Below are 19,981 nucleotides of genomic sequence, written 5' to 3'. Positions count from 1 at the left end.
CGTCGGTTAAAAGATATTAATAGATAACTTGGGTGCTTATGTAGGTGTCTTGTGACAACACACATGTAACAGCCCTAATAATGTAATGATTTATATAGCGCTGCATTGCGACACGTTTATAACATGCAAAAAATCAAACAGCGTAACATCTGGAAATCGTGGTGGCCATTTCAGTGCGCCTTTTCTACCGATCCATTTCCTAGGGAAAATCTCATCAAGACACACCCTCATAGTCATAGCATAATGGGGTGGGGCACCGACTTGTCAGAACCAAATATAATTGTTAATGCTACTTGTTCTTCGACAATAATGCATTAATGGCAACTTCTAAAATAACGCATTAAGTCTCTTTTTTAAAATAAAATTATATGTGCACAAACATTTTTTAAAAATGTTAAGTTCATGAAAGTTATAAACGTGTTGCCATACTTTTTGCAACCGCTGTATATCTAAACAACTGCTTGAACACCTAAATAATTAATGAACACCGCTTTAACATGCTAAATTTGTTATGTTAAGATGAAGCTGGCAAGCTTTTGATCATTGGACAGCTGGACTTGAAATATGTCTATGACCCTCTTTCAGACGCATTTACGCATCTCAAAACGTCGTACTTTATTCACTGCACAGGGTGTTTAGGGTTTTAATACACTAATTTGACTTAATTCTATGTCCGAAAATCACTTTTGTTTGCTGCATTAACTGCAGACCAAAAACGGTTTATTAAAGAAATTTGCAAGGAGTTAAAATTTAATTAAAAATATGCAAACTGATATATTTCTCCAAACTGCCTGTAAATTTTAGAAATTAACCTTACGGGTGCCGATTACTCGGGAAGATGCATGTGTATTTTGCAGTAAAAAAGTAAGTTTTCCTAACGCCAATGGCCCTCCGTTTCGATCGTTTTCTTTGACATTAGAGCAGCTTTAGAATTTTCAATGTTATTTTTAAAGCCAATTTATTTTACAATTTGGATTATACGACATCTTAATAGCATTTGAACAGTTCTTGACAAAATGGTGTACAGAAAATTTGGTTTAAATATTTTTTTGTTGTGTGTCCAGATGGTATGTAAGAATTATCTCATATCACCAGGTTTAGGGCGATTATTAGATCGTCATTAAAATTTTGAGTAAAAAACGATTTTAAATCAACTACCATATATTCAGTTACTTCTTGACAAATCATTAAACAAACTTTCCATAGTCCAGACTTCTGGCTTAACTTGCACGTCCTTTTCGGGGAATAATTTACTCGTGAGAAAGGACAAATCAATGTTTCCCAAATTTCCGAAGTTTATTTTATCCCCCGGTCCAAATCCCAATTGATTGCTGTCCAGTTCTTTGTAAGTGGACTTGTCAACTGTTACTCTACAAGTTATATCATTAATGCCAAATAATACCATTATAATTTTAATTATTTTGTATCGTACACAGGCTTGACGTCCGGCAAATTTAAAGGGTCATCCTGCAAGTCGTCAATGTCCGGTATAACTGGGATGTCGTCTTCTGTGTTTCTCGGGCTCTCTTTATGGTCCGATTGGAATCGTTCTCTAGTAGAACGGATCGTACAATATTAACCTGACGTAATGGAAGCATACTCACAGCTCAATAATATTTGTAGAGGATCTGCTGGCCCTAAGACAGGAAATTGTTAAGATCAAATCATTCAAATTTTTTGGATTTATGCTATTTTGTATGCAATGATATGAACGTACTTTGCTGATTTATTTCCTTCTTCTCCCCAGACGCTAGTTTTACGTGGTTTCATAAGGGGTTTGTCATCTTTCTGGTCTGTATCAAAGGGGTTCGTATCGCCAAAAAAGTTATTGGAATTCGAGTCCCCTGGTGTGTTGCTGTTTGACCTGCGGCCTTGTTTGGGTTGGGACTAAAACATCGTTAACATTGGATACAGACAGTACCGATGTAAAAACATTAATTTAATATTGCAAATTCGTTTATAAGTTAAATAAAGCTTACCTTTCTACCAGCCAACAGGTCAATATCTTCGTCCCAGTTCATGGTATCCCAATTGGGCCTTTGTTGTTGGAAAGACGCACTTTAGCCTCACAGCTTACCTGCCCTTTTCAATAATTGGAAGTGCGAAAATACTACATTTAAATAATATTTTCCTAGCGACAACAAAATTACCTATAACTTATTATGCCCTCGACTTGTTTGCGTTTCTCATGGTATGATATGGGTCGTTGTCTTGGCTACCCACCTTGAAATAGCAGGTATATTGAAGGAAAAGCTGCTCTGTTTAGGCAACCAAACATGCATCATGATATCCTGGCTAAGAATAACGATGACTGAACTTAAATATTTTGTAAAATAATAATTTTCCTTCAAATCTATTTAAATGTGTTTTTTCTTCTCTTTAGTGTTGTGGGAATTTACTTGTCTCTATTCCAAAAAAGGAGGCTTTGGACTTAGCTGAGTTAGGTTCCATGAGCTAGTTTATGGAAATTGAAAAGATTATAATTATTTTTACAACGAGACCTAATAAGGCATCTTTAAATGCAAGGGATGATCTCCCTATACCTGCATTGAACTCTATCCAAAACTTTCCACCATAGTTATTTTGGAGATAATTGCAAATATATCTTAAACGCCAGTTTTGTTTTCGAGGTTCACCCGTGATGGAGGGCATTTCTAACTTATCGAAACAACCCCCTCTCTGGGGGTGCAGTCAAGTTGGGAATTTCATATGGGACTATGGGTTGAATGATCCCTCACTTTAAATATAATAAAATTCTCTTCAATAAAACGCCCAATTTTTAAACTTTTTGACTACCAATTTTCTGAGAAATATATTACCTCAACAATGCCGCAATAATTCTACAGGGATGTTTGGGGCAGAATCTATCAGTTCTTTACTAAAGATTTCCTCAGTAACTGGTTTATTTAAAAACTCAATTCGTAAGGTGTTGAAGATGCACAAGCTTCATTCTTGCCAGCTTCAAATTCACCAGCAGCTTACAGATGATTCTGATAGGAGAATTGAATTTTGTGAAGAAACGAGTCAACGTATTAATGAAACTCCCAATTTAATCAAAATATTTACTTCTCTAGGATATCTTGAAAGTGTGGTTTAGTCGATCCTGTATAAGTTTTTCAAGTACTACTTCGAACTGTAGAAGTTTGTTGTAACATTCCATAACAGAAGTTTGAAGAAGTGTGACGAGAGTTTGAAGACCCTTTGTATTATTAGATGCAGAATAAGGAAATGCATTTTGAACATCTTTTGCACAATTAAAAATTATGGAAAAAAAAATTATAAAAATACCAACATTTCGGCACGGTTGTTTAGAGAATTGGAAGACTTTTAAGATAATGTACTACTTGACCCATGTTCCCTATTAAAAAAAAAACAAAAGGGTTGCAACCTCTGCGATATTGTCGATCGGAGCTGAGAACTTTTTTCATTTCTCGTCTTCCCCCTTCTTTTTAATGTCGATGTGTCTCAGCATTTTAAATATTAGTTTTCATTTCTTGAAATTTGGGGGATGGCAGATCTTAAAAAATACACCCGGTATATGGGGCTGGACGAAAGTGCGAAATAAAATTAATATATTTTCAATGAATGACTTAAAAAAACCGTTTGAAACACGCGAAGTGATTTTGAATTGTACTTGTACTTTGAGTTTGTATTGGTAATAAAGTGAAATATTTTCTTTGAACCTCTTAGCTGCAACCCTATTCATTTTTTTTCAACGGAAACATATGTCATGTGTGGGCTCGTTGAAAAACTCGTGAAAAATGAAATCTTACCATACCCTTTTTTTTCTTTTAGTATCTCCATGATGATATGTTATACCGTGTATAGTTTGGATCACGATAATGCCTCTAACTAATGCGCTGCAATGAATTTGATTGTGGAACTGAGCAAAATCCGGCATGTTTTTTAATGTTTCTGTGAACAAACATTTTTCCCATGAGATCACGAAGTAGTTTGTTACTTTTTGTGTTCCCCTTTTGTAGTTTATTTAGTTTTCCAATCTCCCAGGTATGGACGGAGACATCAACAGTCGACTAGCCGGCAATAAAAAGAAAGTGCGAAACAGACGTCGACAAGTCCAACCTTCTCGGCTACAAGAAACAAGAACTCCTGCTGTGCAGTACTACCAGCAAACAGTAGAATTGTGTCGTGTTCGTTGTAAAATTTTTAAAAATTATGTGGGAACATACGAAGTTCGGGCTGGTGATTTGGGTGACTTTGGGCTTAATCAGTCGGGGTAAGCTTTAATTAGATAACAGTTAATTACGTGAATTTGCCAGTGAAAAGTGGATTGTGAATTACGTGCAGGAAATAAAAGGCAGTTTTAAAGCTTTCATAACACGAACAATAAAAAAGCACGAATTTCTTCTCAGAGGATGTTATGTATCACTTTGTGGTCGAGGTGGTACCAGGGCTATTGTGCAACTTTGTTGCAACGTCATGCCCATGCTCCCGTGAAGATTAGAAAAAAGTGTTGTGTTTCTAAATATATGTTTTAGGTACTATAAATCAATGCACTAGTTTTGGAAACACCAAGTTGTCCACTGTCGCATGCTGTGCAGTACCTGGACAGAAAGTCTCGGTACTTCGGATTATTTAATAAAGTGTAACATTACTCATTATGCTCTCGATTTTACATAATAATAAACAGCGAACACATAAATATGTATTGCATGTATTTCCAAATCAAATTGGTGCTAATTATTCGAAATTCTAATATAGCAAAACTGGGATCAGAAATGTTTAAATTATAGCAAGGTTAACTGCTTGCTAAGCACCGACAATATGGAATTTTGAGTAGAAAATAATTTCAAAAAAATGTCCACAAAATAACTTTCTAAAGCACTTTTCTAAGGTCAAACATTTCCTAATTTATGCCCTTAATGAGTGACGACGTTTTAGTCTCGGATTGAAATAGCTGAGCGAGAACTTGAATGATGATCGAAAAATCCTCATGGATACCATACGCCGAATCTATGAGTGTTGCGTATAAAATAGGTTTGGGTAGATAAATGATCGTCTTCTCAGCTACCCACAGCTGAGAGACTATTGAATATCAGCAGTGTTAAAAGTGATTATTTTTCACTAATAACAACTGAATCTTCTTTTCACACGACGTGCCGGTATGCGTAGCAGTGCCTTGAATAGCATATTCTTCAGTTTAATTTGTGACGAAAAAGGCGCGTTAATTTGCCCAAGAAATTCTACTCAGGAGCATGTCAATGCCCATAGAGCCACGACTATAAATGCTGCAATAGTACGAGTGGTGTCCATACAGACTTCGCCTTTGGGAGGTGATACAATCCTTATGTGGAAATTTACAAGTATATTCGAAGCTCGTATTTTTGTTTTATAGAAAAGACCTGACATTGTAAAAGTATTTGTAACCTGATGCGACTTCCGGTTATACCGGAAACTGACCTTTGCTTAATTTTTTTTAGTGGAACGTGGCAATTTTTTTTTAGTGAAAATTGTTTCTTCGTCGAAAATAAACATAAGTTTCATAACACCACATAATACCGATTCTTAACTATTTTTCATTTTTTTTCATTTTACGACTTTTTCGATACTTGTGGAGTTTTATTAAAACTCAATTATCTACAAAACTATTGGACATATATTGATAAACTAAATTTTAAATTAACGGAAAATTAACATATTTTTATAAAGAATTAAACGGAAAAAAAAATTGAAAAAGCTTCTAACAAAAATTTCGAATTTTTAAATTGAAAAAAATTATTTTGTTCAAATAATACCCTACATTTATTTGTGAATCATTAAATTGGTAGGAAAAAATGAATAAATGCGATGTACAACATAACTATCAAAAATTAATATTTTTTGGGTAAATGGAAAAAAAACTGTAAATTACTTTATACTGCGAAGGCAATAGATTCATCAGCGAACTTTGACACGATCGAGTTGCTTAACAATTATTTTGCATGTTTTGTGTTTTTTACAATATTAAGTTTTTTTTACAAAACAAAAATATGAACTTCAAAAATACATTAAACCTGTAATTTTCAATACACAGATTATGTTAGCTACCAAAGGCGAACCCTGTATAGAATGTACTTTTGTACAGTATGTGGAATGACTTCAGTTTAGATATACAGGATGTTTCAGAGTTGAAGTGACAAAAGCCTAGTGGAGATTCCCATCAGTAAAATATGGAAAAAATTCATATGAAAACGGATTCGAAAATGCTTCGTTTCCGAGATAAAGGTGTTAAATTTTTATGATTGATTAAAACAATTATCAGACATTTACTAACTTTTATTGTTATATAGTGTTTTCAAAAATGAAACACGCTGCAATTAATTTTTGGGTAAATTTTGGACAATTTCATTTTTCGTTATGGAGTTTGGAGAAGTGGAGAGATATAATATAGTATTTTTTTTTTTTTATAAAGTGCAAGAGGCAAAAATGCATTTTTAGTGGCTTTAGCTGAATATTACAGCAAAACCGTTAAAAAAATGCAGGGTGGTATTTTTTCTCTGGATTTTCTGGTTCATCATGTCTGATAATTGTTTTAATAAACTGTAAGAAATTCATTAAAATCGACTAAAGAGTTTTTAATTTTTTTTTAAAACTTAACACCTTATATCTCGAGAACGAAGCATTTATGAATCTATGTTCATATGAACTTTCTTCCACATTTTGCTTAGGGGAATCTTTTGTCACTTCAACCCTGAAATACCCTCCATAACATATATGTATGTACGAGTATATCATTTGGAAGTGAATTAAAAGAATTCATTTTCAAAAAAATACAGGGTGTTCCACTAAAAAAAGCAAGTTTGATGCCTTTGAAATGTGAAAAGTTTTGATTTTTTTTCACACCCTGTATAAAATTTTGCGAAAATTAAAAATATACTCTACTGGAAGCTCTCTTTGTTTTTAACCAGATAAGTGTTTTAACGATTCAATTAATATTAAATAAATTTATTGAGAATTTAAAAAAGTTTATTTTTCCTTCGATCTCTACTTTCAAACGAATTAACTAAAAAACTACTAAAAAGTTTATATTTTCTAATAAGGAAAAATACTTATAGTTACAAGGAGGATAGATATTCGTAACAAAATATAGCGCATTCCATTAAAAGCAATGTATTTTTGTCAGGTCATGTTTTTCTGGACCACTTTGTAACTTCGACAATAATACAAAAAAAAATCATTCAAAAAAAGAATAACTTTTATATTAAGCCTTTTTTTCTAAAGGTTACGACTTTTGAGACAATATAGTGGACCATCTTACGTGGGTCACTAAGAACTTTACATGTTTGACCGGTTATGCTTTCTTTCTTTCTTTTACTTTTAAAATTAAAGTCTGATATGAGGACTCAAAAGCGTCAGAGTTATAAGTCATCTGCTCCAAGGAATTTTACTTCAGATGGAATTTTCTGACAAATTTGTTATTAAGCAGCAATTTGTGCCATCCGACGGCCGAGTTGTAAAGTCCCTGGTTAAGCCACCCATAACACCGAAAACAAATTAAATTGACGATGGAACTTAAAGCTTCGTTGTCCTAACACAGGGTGTTACACTTTTAAGATTCTTGTTACTTTATATTTTTAACTCAGCGTAGTACCGTCCTTACAGGGGGGCGGTTGGGCGGTAGACCAAGAAGGGCGGTGAACTTTTCAGGTAGGCGGTTTTCCTTGGGGGGAAGGGGAGTGATTAAATATTTCGTTCAACCATGTTAAGGCCGGCTTCGGCTCAGGGTTATGTAGGTCCAATTATGGGCGTTCTGGAACAAAGTATCACAGCTTTGTGTATGCTTCAATGAGCCAGTGCTAAGACATGTTTGCTATATTTCATCAGTCTTGTATATTTATGAATCGGTTTATCATTGTTAATTATCTCCTTTTATGTTTCTAAAGGTCCTAGTAGCTGCGTTCGCTGTTGTGATCGATATGGCTTTTGAAAATGATTTAAGAGCGTGTTCTTCAGGTGCTAGAGACGACATGCGCAGAAATAAGATCAGCTCATAAAACTTGTACCATTAACCAAAGCAGATGAAAAAAAGGTTCCCTAACTGACTCAAAAACTTAGGGACGTGCAAAAGGAACACTGCACTCCGTATTTCAGAGAAACAGTACTTTGGGCTTAGGGTGATTGGTAGACATTTTATAGCATTTCGTAAATTCACTACATAGTATTACGCAGATGAGCCGGTGTTACAGTAAATACCCAGTATATTTCGAAAAGTACCGAGGGACGTTTCGTATGGCCAGTTGTTTTACACTGCGCCAGCGGTACGAGGAGTCGGAAACGGTTGTGCGTCATGCGCTTTGGAAGCAATGCAAATTCCTAAGATTTTGAGACGTTGTCGGCCGGAAAAAATGTATCCGTTTAGCGCGGCCCATGCGGCCGGGACAAATATGAAAGTGTGCGCGTTCTAGCGAGGCGCGACTGAAAATTCTTGTTCTAATTAAGGGCGCCCAGGGGGGACCCCGGTGCCTTTCGGCTTCTGAATGTTGCAAATTATCGTTGATCGCATTAAATTTGACCACAAAATTTCAATCTGTTTAAGGCGAACGTGCCCATTATCGTCTTTTTGCCGAACCCGTTCAAGCAACGTCACAATAATTGCATAGGTCACAAAAATAAACGAAAGTAAGAAAAGCAACACCATATCATATTCTCATATCATCACGTTTACTTTCTATTTTAGCCTCATTTGTATTATTACCGGATTACCGTATTTGTTGTATAAAACGTCTGCACGTACTAGGGCTGTCGCTATAGTTCGATTTCAAGGTCCACTTTTATGGGTGGAAAACTGCTTCACTGCGATTATTTGCACTTTACTATACGTATAGAAACTTGGAGAAATTTTAAAGTAAATAATGCACAAGGTCTCCATTACCATAATGTATTCATAAGGCTGTACTAACAAGCATCGTTCCTACTAAGAACAATTTATGTAATAATATCCCTGACAATGGTATATCCGTGAAAACGTTGCTCAATTCTGCGGATGATAAAAATCCCGGTTTGGAAAGCCATTTTCTACCCGATTTTTATCTATAGGTTCTTTACAGTTGTCGGCCAGCAAAAGAATGAAGAGGAATTTAAATGTCCTACAGCCACTGGTACGGGAAATTTCGCGGACCCTGTTACCTGCAGGAGGTTCTATCAGGTAATATTACAACCATATAGCGATCTAAAAGTGCCAAGACACCATTATACTTGCAGTGCGTAGATGGGTACCCCTACATGAATAGGTGCCCCTCAGGCCTCTTTTTTGATGACATCAGTAAGTTTTGCACTTTCAAGAACGAGGCAAGATGTGGCCCTATCGCTACCAGTAAGTTGCATAACATTATATGTCCCAATCCATTCCTATAATCCGCATAATTAAACGAAGCTCCAGCCCCCATAACGGAACCTCCAACTGACCTGGCAGAAAAATGTGACCTCTCAGAATGTCAACTGCCTTATTGCTTCTGCTCTAAAGATGGGACCTCCATACCGGGCAATCTTGACCCGGAAAACGTAAGACCCCTCTCCCCCCTATCACAACCTAACCGGTAGTTCTTAACTTTTCTAACATTTAGACGCCCCAGATGATATTGCTAACATTCGACGGGGCTGTAAACCTACAGAATTTTGAGCATTACAAGAAAGTTCTCAATGGCAAGAGAACGAATCCCAACGGGTGCCCGATCAGGGGAACCTTTTATGTTTCTCATGAGTATAGCAATTATCAGATGATCCAGCAACTTGCTAGTGAAGGACATGAAATTGGAACCGAGACCATCTCGTAAGTGTTAATTTGTTAAATCAAAATTTTGTTACGACGAGAGGTTTAATTGTTGTTACGATGGGAGGACTAAATTTTACGAGGAGAGAAATATATATTATCGCGATAAGGAAACTCTTGCGGGACGACACTGTGCGAAAATGATGTTCATTGACGGCATATTCAGAAGTGTTCAAAATTCTAAGTAAAAATTACGTCACCGCAACCTCTAAGGTTTTTTCATTCAAAAAATCGGAACAATTTTATTGAAATGCCGGCAATTGCATTTGTTGAAAATTAGGGTTCTACAGGGGCTGTTTTTATGGAGAACGATCCTAAAGGGTTTCGTGATTCTCTACGAGATCTAACACAAGGCAATTATATTACGCTCTGTTGCATTTCTCCATAGGTTGCAATCAGGACTACAGGACAAAGGTTATGAAGAATGGGTTGGAGAAATGATCGGCATGAGAGAGATTTTGAGGCATTTTGCGAATATTTCCAAAAGTGAGGTAGTGGGGATGAGGGCGCCTTTCCTCAAACCTGGGCGCAATACCCAATATAAGGTAGGAGCATCGTTGGACTTTCTTAAATTGATATCCACTGAAGCTCCTCCATTTAGGTGCTCGAGGAGTTCGGCTTCATATACGATAGTTCAATTGGGGTACCAGCTTTACCCATACCAGTGTGGCCTTACACTTTGGACTACAAGATTCCTCATGAATGTAAATCTGGCACTTGCCCTTCAAAATCTTTCCCAGGTTGTTATATTCACTTTCATGAAGGTAAATCACATAATTACGTTCTTGAAACAAATTTTAGGAGTGTGGGAGGTTCCTCTCAATGCTCATTATGTAGAAGGCTTTGAGGGCGGCCATTGCCCCTACTTAGATCAATGCGTGTTACACAATCACGACCCTAAAGACGTCTTCGAGTGGCTGCAGGAAGATTTTTCAAGGTATTTGTTGTACCAATGAATCCAATAATGGTATGAAAATGGCACTTCTTAGGTATTATGACCAGAATAGGGCGCCCTATATGATGGCCTTCCATACCAATTGGTTCTCCATCAAGGAACTTGAAAAAGGGCTGGAAATATTTTTGGATTGGGTGACAACGCTGTAAGTTTTCAAAGTTTCTTCAAGTAAAATTATAACAACAAACCTCAAAAAAACAGCCCAGATGTGTGGTTTGTAACCAATACCCAAGCGCTCACGTGGATGACCGATCCTAAGGGGTTGAAACAGCTGAACAACTACGAACCTTGGGGCTGTAGCAAGAAGGACAATTTTCCTCCAACTCCCTGCAAAGTATCGAACAAGTGCGCTCTAAGTTTTAAAAAAGAGAACTTCACTGATACGAGATATCTGGAGACGTGTATTGATTGTCCCAACCAGTATCCATGGTTGGGTGATGCTACCGGGTCTGGGATTCCCAACAAAGACAATTATGTACCTGATAATGTATGAACGATAGAGGTTTGTCTGAGAAATGCCGGCTTAAGGAGCATTTTAATGTGATGGCTAATGGACAATATCCAGTATAAACTTTTGGTTAAAAAATAAATCTTTATTTATGGTTAAAAGTTGTTGCGAGATCTTCAAGGATCTTGCTTGGAGGGTTCATCTCTACAGGGAGTTTCAGAACTGTAAAAACAAACTTCTAGAGTTTGTTCAGTGCAACAATAGAAGATATCTGAGTATAAGAACCCGTGTTTGCACATGTCTCTTTAAGACGTTATGGCCTTATGATGTTTTAAGACAATTGTGTGCAAAAATGTGTTTTATCGAATTTTAGTACGTTTTGTTTTAATTTGTTTGTACAAAATAATAATACAGAAATTGTTCAAAATGACGTCGTTAAGCTTCATTAGGTCGAATGACATTGGATCGGTCGTGGTAGTCCAATTATATGGCCCCCTAGGTCATCTGATCTAACACCTTTAGATTTCTTTTTGAGGGGACAAGTGCCGGACATGACTCTAGTTTATGAAACAGAGCATGACCACTACGGCATTTGAAATCGTTCAAAGCAATTTTCAAATTTTTACTAAGTTTGCAGAAACCATGTACGTCGTTGAAAGAGATGCAATGAAGTTACAGGATGACAATTTGAATAACGTTTTTATGCTATTTTGTAGAAATAAATTAAAATGAAATGTACAAAAATTCGAGAAAAACATTTTTGCACATCACTGTCTTAACGTATCTCAAGGCCGTAGCGCCTTAGGGAGAGTTTGCGGACAAGGGTTCTTATACTCAAATACCTTCTATTTTTGCACTGGTTAACCTTTAGAAGCTTGATGCGATAGTTCTGAAATATCTTGTATATTAAGCACTATGGTTTTCACCATTTATCATTTGCCTCACTTGTTGGTGCCTGCACCTACTTATTAGTTCTCACATTTTTTTTATTTAAACAAGGGACAATGATGGTATGTTCATTTTTTTTTTTGCACAAAATTTACAATTTTAAATCCGTATAAAAAAAGTATATAGGAAACTGGCCTCATCACTTGTCATTTGTGGACTTCGAATAAACTATTTAAATTTTAACGCTCTTTTAATTTAATAAGAAAAATCTTTTACAAAAAATTTTACAATCATTTGTATGCAGTCCGCGCTAAAGATTAAAAAAAGCGAAAAAAGTATTTCACAGTCACCCAACAATGGGGTCTCAATGTAGTGGAAAAAATCTTTTATGTCCTTTGATATCTTATAGAACGCGATTAGTAAGCTGGGGTGTTGTATGGAAATTCATGAACAAATTACCCGCTGATTTTCCCGTTGCATTTTACCGTTTTCAGGGGACTTAAATAGGCTATTGAATACTTATCCCAAAAACCGATCTTCTATGAATTTACGCAAATTGTTGTCACCAAGAAAAAACCTTCGATTGCGCTAGATGTAGGTCATATCTGCTCCCTTATGGTTTATAGTCAGAAGATTGAGGACGAGGGAGGGGGGTACATAGGGTGATTCATAATAATATATCGAAGTTCAAAATTTGCGAATGATTTCTAGAAAAAAGTTTATGTGAACATGGAGCTGTTTTTGCTTCAAGTTTGGCACACAGGATGATACATTTTTTACTAGTTTTTTCCTAATAAGCCCGTTTTGGCATTAAATATTTTAATATAAATCCGGAAGTGTAAAATAGGTGTAGAAACACTCTTTTTAAAGGAAAAAGTATATTTTTAATGCGACTAGTGGCGCTCCCATTTACGCGACGCTGAACGTTTTAAACGAAAAATATGATACGTCACTGTTTTTTTTTAATAACAATGTTTTGCTAAATGCTTTATATTTCTACTAAAAAAGGTTTCTTAAATATTTTTCATACTGTTAACTGTTTTTATAGGAAAAAAAATTAAAATGAGAACCACAAGAGTAAATTGCGCGTATTACGTTACTTTAGTATTATTTTTAATTTAAATATAGAGACTTTTGTTTGAGAGACATATGGAGCATCTAGAAAATTATTTTTCTTTACTGAAAAGCCAGAGGCGTATAATATTTTTTGATTATAATGTTCCGGGTCATATCAATGGGGACGCCACTGGTGAAATTATAAATATTGCTTTCCCTTTCAAAATATGTCCCTACGATTATTTTATGCTCCTCGATTTTCATAAAAATATTGAATGCCGGGACGAGCTTATCAGAAAAATCCGGGTTTTCTCACAGGAACCGAAAACGGACTCATGTTCATATGACCTTTTTTTCATAAAATCCTCCACAGATTCACCCCTCGAATTTTTACCAAACACCCTGTATACGACCGACTCTTCCGTATAATTCTTGACCCCGATATGAGACTCCTATGAACATCATCTTCTTTGGTAAATATGAAAAATCAATTCCATGACTTACCTAGTTCCTGAAAGTGCAATTGCACAGGGATAAAATGTGCAAGGGTAAAAAAAAATCTATAGGTCCGAAGATTTTTCGGAAGTCTGAATTAGAAGGGAGTAATTTTCAATCCCCCTGTATAATGGGTATTTATATACGAGAAGATTTGTAATTTATTGCCGAATAAAACACTGCACATCAAAGCTAATAAGGTATATTTACGTAAAATTTATGTACGTGTAATGTATAAATATAATAAAATTAAGATTTAGTCTATTATTTGTAGTATTGACTAGACCGTTAATTCACTATATTCGAAATGTCTTCATTGGTTTTATTACTCTTGACACAAAGATATGACTTTATTTTCCTAGAAATACTATAATACTATAATACTGTCAGTTTCTGGTACTATCAAAGTCTTCATTGTTCAGTTTCAATAGAGGTAAACGGAATTAAGCGTAACTTTTTTATGCTATAACAACCGTCTGTATACTGTTTATTGTCAACTAGGTTAATAATGAATTGCTATAAATCACTTTCCAAAAATCAGATCATTATTTGGTCTTCAATGAGAGGTGAAACTAGACGTTTGAATATGTTATTACCTTATACAACGTATTTTCAAAGATATATCTCTGTCCCTGCATTTAATTTTTGGTCACTAACAGCTCCCACAATCTGGAGCGGTGCTCTTATATAAGCATTTCGCGCCAAAGTCGAGTTTTTTGTCGCATTCGATGCTTCCTCCTCCTCTTTGCAGCTCTCCTTCACCTCCTTGAGGCTGCTGGAATATCTGAAATTGTCCACGTATTAATGCGCTCTTCCACTCGATTTTATTAACGAACCTTGACTGATTTCTTCCACTTCTTAAGATACTTTCCGAAGTTGGCTGACTACTGGGTGTAGTAGAACTTGTAGTGCTCTTCCTGTTATACATTACAACATATCAGGACAACGCGCTAATCTTAATGGCGAATTCGGGCAGTCGGAAGGGGCGAAATCGGTCTGGCATTGTTTTATCGCGTACGTGTCAGAGTGCGGACGCCGGAATTCGCCATGAGCTTAGAAAAATGCGGTACCTAATAATTTCGGTTTTCTTAAACTGCCTTCTCAACTTCTTCATGCCGCACAGTTTGAAAAATCCCCCTCTAAACTTCGAACTCATGATGTTATACAAAATGGGGTTGACTGCTGAATTTATGTGGAACATTATTCTTGAGAAGTAAAGTATGTTGTAATAGGTTTCGAATCCTATAAGAAAAATGAGAGAATTCGCGTTTTGCATGTAAACTTAAACGAAATAAACAGTGGCCAAACTAACCGATCCGAAAATTCGCCCCTGGGGGACTAATGATGATCCACAGGGTCAAAGCTCTGAACGGAAGGAGACAAACGAAAAAGGCAGTCACCACCGTACCCAACATCAAAATCACTTGTTTTCGGTACTTTATCATACTTTGGTTCGGTATGGTGACGCTTTTGTTTTGGAGATTTGCCTGAAATTGCGGCAGTTACGACCTGAAATTGTTAAGAGCGCAAACTTACCAACTGGGCTGGATGGGTCATGAGAGTCCGCGCAATCAAGACGTAGACACATATTAGAATTCCTAAAGGAAAAATGAAAAAAAGTACCACAGATCCGATGAAGAATGCACAGGGCATTAGGTCCACTACCAGGCTGAAGCAGACAAAGACCAGAGATCCATCGAAGTACTCTTCGGCTCCATACTGAGTAATAGCGAGGATTGGACTAAAAGATTGGAGGTAAATGAGACAAGTTTTTTTTTAATTAGAGAGCTTTTAAGTTACTCACGTGATAACCTTGTTTTGACGTAAAATTTCCGACGTTATCGTTAACGTTAACCCAACTAGTGCTCACGGATTCTACTATATGCAGACCCATACCGGTTAATTTAAAGAATCCTCTAACGTTATAACTTTGGATTATTTTGTGATTTTTACTGTAGAAATAAAAGTTACTTATTTTGTTTTCTAATAATTTTTTTTTTCAAAAAGGCAATGGGTAGAATCGTTCTAGTACGACAATCCATTTTTCTGCCACTGCTATGGTATTGTATCATTATCGACTCAGGAATGCTATCGAAAAACCCTTGATTTTGAAAAGCTCGAATTTCCTATGCATTACTTTAGGTTACATGCAGAATGATAAGGAAATAATCTTATTTTCCACGGCTTCGTGCCAGTGTACATAGCAACAAGGCAAAACAAACAAAGTTTGGTGACACCTCCATCGAATTTTAAAGGTCAAGACCATAAATCCCTTTTGTTTTCCCAATTTGTTGTAGAAAAAAAATTATAAGCAATTTGCACAAACTGACCACTTCTTGCTCATGTGAACTAGTGTATTTGTGCACGGATCATGCGCAAGCGTCATGTTCGTAGAAAAGGCGTAGCATTTCGTGTTCGTTGTATAATGTACTATTTATACAGGATGCTTCAAAGTTATGACACTACAACAATTGAAGACATTTGAGTGTAAGAACCACGTATCCGCAAATGCCCTCAAACGCCACGCCTTTATGATGCTTTAAGGCAGTTACGTTCAAAAATATGTTTTATCGAGTTTTAGTGCGTTTTATTTTGATTTATCTGTACAAAATAACCCTTCAGAAATTGTTTATAGTATCGTTTTTGAACTTGAATGCACCTGTCAAGTACTTGTTGCTTAATGTTTATCTTAGACAAAACTGATAACAGATATTCTTGATCGTTCGTTTGTCACGCTCACTGATTAATTTTGCAATTTTCAAAAAGTTTCACATGAGATGTCATATTCTATGGGCCAGTAGTGTTGATGACAATTTAGTTGGGCCATATCTGCTACCTAATCCCATAACGGGGCCAATCTACAGGCGAAAAAGTGCGGATTTTGAAGTGGCCTTCCCAGTCGCCCGATCTGAATCTCATAGAAAACTTGTGGCAAGTTGTTGATCAAGGATTGAGAGTTAAAAATTATACAAATTGCGATGAAATGTTTATTGAATTATAAGAAAAGTGGAAAAATATTAATCCAGCAATATTAAACAAACTGATTAAATCAATGCCGGGTTAATGTCAGGCACTAATTGACAATAATAGGTGTTTTACCAACTTTTCGTGTCTTGGTAAAGGTCCCAATTGGTTTTTGAAATAATTTGAAGGAAATTGTTATGTTTTTATTTTCGTTTTTAAATTGTCTATCTACTTTTACCAGGTGAATTCCAAAAATTAATTTTTTTATTGACAATAAAGTAACTTTATTAAAATTTGTTTATTATTTTTTATAACGTGTTTTGCGACAAATAACGTACACGCATAGGAAATAGATCAATTAACATATGAATGATTTAAATGAAAAATCCTATTTGTCTATCTGCTTTTGGCCACTACTGTTACTGTCTTAAAGCATCAGAAGGTCGAAGCGCCTTGTGATGCGGACAATGGTTGTTATCCTCAGATATCTTCTATTGTTGCTCTGAACAATCCCCAGGAGTTTGTCCCGATATTTCTGAAATGCTCTTTTTAATTGGTTGTCTAGGAACGGATTTTTAAACGTGAAAATGACAAGTTTATTATGAGATAACACCTTACAGTATGGGCCAACGCTAATTACGTTTACGTGTTTCGATAACGTAGCACTATTTGAGTGACTTAAAAATTCTCTTTTAGTTACTGGGGATAGAATGACATAACTGGCATTAAAATTGCACATATCTTGCACAGTCTTCGATGCAAGTGCCTACCAAATATTACGTAAGAGTTCACGAAATCTTGGTCTTTACGAGAAATTTAGAAGCATAAACTTTTAATTAGGTTCATTACCCCCCAGTAGGCATCAGGAGACTTTGAAAGTTCCTGAGGAGCATAAAAACGAATATGTCGCTCAAGGTGTGGGACGGATATTTGACTTTAGGAATTAATAGGCCATGAATCCAATTTGCCTTTCTGGTTAGAGCTTTGAGCTGAATGATTGTAGCTAATGAAAGCCTTTGGGGAAATAATTATGAATTTATGTAAATATGAGGAGGTGTTAGATTAAAAGGATAAAAAGGGGAATGTGCCGCGACACCTTGCCTGCTCTACATTAAGAGGATGAATAGTTGCAGCCCGGGACTGTTTCCTACGTTGCAGGGGGGTCATGCAGGGTTCAATTAAAGTATAAAAAAATTATTATCATAAAGGGTGAATTATTTTCGCTGAAAAAAATTTAATTTTTCTACAAAAATTCGATTTTTGCAGAAAGGCCAATTTAACTCGCAACTAAGAGGTACTAAAATTTACAATTAGTGAAGCATTTTATGCCTAAACTAAATAAAGCAAAGACAATACTTACATGTAACTGGGAGTTATTTCTTGTCGTGTTAACTGTGTTATGATGGAATGAGCAGGACTAAATCGATCGCAGATGATGTCAAGTTTCTACATATGTTCTATTAGTGGATTTGTAATGATGTGACTGTCTACATGGGGTTGCCAAAATGCATTACTACCAGCGATGACACAGCGATGGGGTTTCGTTAAAATTTATTTGCAGATTTATGAATAACTAAAATAAAGTAAGAAACAAGGCGGCAAGTTGAGAATTTTATTTCTTAAAAGCGTTGCCATCATCTTTGGTTCTACCTATCGTCTAAATATAGTTTTGTAATACACCTAAGCAAATAACACAAGAAAGACTGATAGTATGACTTAGAAAAATATTCTCCTAATTTATAGATATATCTACTGACAGTTTAATCGCTATAGCATTACGGCTCTGCAAGAGGTTCCATGGCTCTGTAAGTACACCCTCACACAAAAGTCTCCTCATCGACTTTCCCATTCGATTTCAAGAAGTTTTCACCTAACTCGAGATCATGCACGTTTTCCCCAACACATTTCCCCTCAACGTTCTTGGCGAAATTCTTATTGTTATGGCAAATTATGACTTTCTCCGTAAAAATATTAACGTTGACTCTTTCTCCCTCGCTTCGCAGCTTCCTCCTACTTGCATCTCCCGTGCTTTCGAAAGAATCTGCAGATGATTTTATGAGCACTGAGCAAGCTTTCGGTCTGCAGGACACCCTGTAGCTTTCGTGGCTGGTGCGCAGGGTGCTGCTTCTGGTACTGGAATGTTGCCCACTGGTAAAGGTACTGTTCGTGGTGCGCGAAAACAGTCTACGCCTCGTTTCTGAGCAAATCAGAAATCCCTTGCGGAATTTCGAGCTCATGAGGTTGTACAGAATCGGGTTAATTGCAGAGTTTAAATAAACCATGATCCTGCAGAAGTACAGGATGTTGTAGTACCGTTCCACGCCCAAATTGAACACGTTTTCCTCAGGTACTATGATAATCCATAATGTGAATACTCGAAACGGTATCAGGCACAGGAAGAAGCTGAGCACTACTGTCCCTAACATCAAGATAACTTGCCTTCTGGCTCTTATAGAGTAATTATCAATGTGCTTGTTCAGCACTAGGCTGGTAGCGTTGTAGATAAGGTTCTTAGCTATAATGCAGTACAGCACAAGAAGCACAACGAGAGGAACTATGAAAAATAGGAAAATACTGCCAAGGAAATATAGGGCGGACCAAAGGGTGTTGGCTAAGGTATGACAGGCCGGCTCTTTGGATCCGTCAAAATAGTCCACTAGCTTGAATTCAGCTATGCCAAGTATGGGGCTGAAAGAGAAGAAAGTCTTGGTAATTTCTGAGTTACACGATTAAGGGCCAAATTATTGAGGTGCTGCTAACTTTATCGGCGGCATGGATATAAGGCAATGAACCAATGGTAATCCCCCATTTTCACGGCAGTCAGAGCGTTTGGCCATCAATGCCGTAAAATGAAACTCCAGACAGAAACTATGAAATAAGGACTATGCATTGACCATGTCCTTGATTTCCATGGTTAGGCAAAGTTAACAGTACATTGATCTATTGGCCTTAAAGGAGAAGGATGTAACTAAACCGACAGTGGGAGATTACTAACGGCATTTCCACTAAGGACTAACATTGCAGCTCTAAATGTGGTTCAACATCATATTTCCTTGTCACACCTGTGATTATTAAGGACGATTCACATTATAGATCGTGTCATGATGTGCTTCCGATCAGATCATGGTTCGCTCACCATCAGATCACGGTTCGCTCACGATCAGGCCATGGTCTGCTCCCGATCAGATCAAATGTTGTAATATTCACTTTATAGTGTTTAGCCGACTTCGTGACTCTTCCACTTTCCGAGATCTCAATGGTGAGCAGGGAATTAGAATAATCTCGTGTACGAATTGCTGACTTTAAATTTGAAAGCCGTATACAGGATGTTCCACCGGAAACTTTCCACCAGAGTTATTTCGGATAATTGCAATATTATCGCGAAACGCCAAGGCACGTCGATTTT

At 36.4% G+C, this 19,981-nt stretch overlaps 3 protein-coding genes across 6 annotated transcripts in view; 1 reads left to right on the top strand and 2 right to left on the bottom strand.

Moving 5' to 3' along the window:
* Positions 1–1,143: 1,143 nt before the first annotated feature.
* Positions 1,144–2,217, bottom strand: IFT43 (intraflagellar transport 43). Of its 2 annotated transcripts, none has more exons than XM_066302898.1 (6): positions 2,151–2,217; positions 1,980–2,082; positions 1,718–1,887; positions 1,605–1,637; positions 1,433–1,552; positions 1,144–1,370 (listed from the first exon to the last, which is right to left on the bottom strand). In XM_066302898.1, exons 2-6 carry the CDS (start codon positions 2,019–2,021, stop codon positions 1,166–1,168), a joined length of 570 nt encoding a protein of 189 aa, XP_066158995.1. In that variant the 5' UTR covers positions 2,022–2,082; positions 2,151–2,217; the 3' UTR covers positions 1,144–1,165. The 2 variants fall into 2 exon arrangements, with proteins under 2 accessions (XP_066158995.1, XP_066158996.1); XM_066302899.1 differs by having other exon boundaries at positions 1,980–2,077; positions 2,151–2,212.
* A 1,778-nt stretch (positions 2,218–3,995) lies between these two features.
* Positions 3,996–12,303, top strand: Cda4 (chitin deacetylase Cda4). 2 transcript variants are annotated; one of them, XM_066281471.1, is made up of 10 exons: positions 3,996–4,237; positions 9,037–9,145; positions 9,202–9,313; positions 9,374–9,501; positions 9,564–9,769; positions 10,158–10,314; positions 10,371–10,509; positions 10,571–10,706; positions 10,759–10,869; positions 10,926–12,303. In XM_066281471.1, exons 1-10 carry the CDS (start codon positions 4,011–4,013, stop codon positions 11,215–11,217), a joined length of 1,617 nt encoding a protein of 538 aa, XP_066137568.1. In that variant the 5' UTR covers positions 3,996–4,010; the 3' UTR covers positions 11,218–12,303. The 2 variants fall into 2 exon arrangements, with proteins under 2 accessions (XP_066137568.1, XP_066137569.1); XM_066281472.1 differs by having other exon boundaries at positions 4,067–4,237; positions 9,048–9,145.
* Positions 12,304–13,797: 1,494 nt separating this feature from the next.
* The window catches only part of ETHR (ecdysis triggering hormone receptor), a 51,160-nt gene continuing 44,976 nt past the window's right edge, over positions 13,798–19,981 (bottom strand). The window contains exons 5-9 of one of the 2 annotated variants that reach the window (XM_066281474.1): positions 15,148–15,352; positions 14,924–15,098; positions 14,682–14,853; positions 14,448–14,528; positions 13,798–14,395 (exon numbers count right to left, since the gene is read on the bottom strand). In XM_066281474.1, the coding sequence (XP_066137571.1) occupies positions 14,224–14,395; positions 14,448–14,528; positions 14,682–14,853; positions 14,924–15,098; positions 15,148–15,352 (805 nt within the window). In that variant the 3' untranslated portion in view covers positions 13,798–14,223. Of the gene's footprint in view, positions 14,396–14,447; positions 14,529–14,681; positions 14,854–14,923; positions 15,099–15,147; positions 15,353–18,173; positions 19,264–19,981 lie in introns of those variants that run through there. The other variant, XM_066281473.1, reaches the window with a different exon arrangement.

Source organism: Euwallacea fornicatus, chromosome 4, assembly GCF_040115645.1.
Source record: "Euwallacea fornicatus isolate EFF26 chromosome 4, ASM4011564v1, whole genome shotgun sequence".
Classification (NCBI taxonomy): Eukaryota; Metazoa; Arthropoda; class Insecta; order Coleoptera; family Curculionidae; genus Euwallacea; species Euwallacea fornicatus.
The sequence above is the reverse complement of the archived record's forward strand: the minus strand, read 5'-3'. Positions and strand labels throughout refer to the sequence as shown.

Excerpts from the sequence above, each read along its gene's own strand:
- IFT43 (XM_066302898.1), bottom strand. The coding sequence starts at position 2,021 with ATGAACTGGGACGAAGATATTGACCTGTTGGCTGGTAGAAAG. Across the intron at positions 1,888-1,979 it reads ACCTGTTGGCTGGTAGAAAG|TCCCAACCCAAACAAGGCCG; the intron begins GTAAGCTTTATT and ends ACGATGTTTTAG. Across the intron at positions 1,638-1,717 it reads GAAGGAAATAAATCAGCAAA|GGCCAGCAGATCCTCTACAA; the intron begins GTACGTTCATAT and ends TTCCTGTCTTAG.
- Cda4 (XM_066281471.1), top strand. The coding sequence starts at position 4,011 with ATGGACGGAGACATCAACAGTCGACTAGCCGGCAATAAAAAGAAAGTG. Across the intron at positions 9,502-9,563 it reads GCAATCTTGACCCGGAAAAC|ACGCCCCAGATGATATTGCT; the intron begins GTAAGACCCCTC and ends TCTAACATTTAG. Across the intron at positions 10,510-10,570 it reads CCCTTCAAAATCTTTCCCAG|GAGTGTGGGAGGTTCCTCTC; the intron begins GTTGTTATATTC and ends AACAAATTTTAG.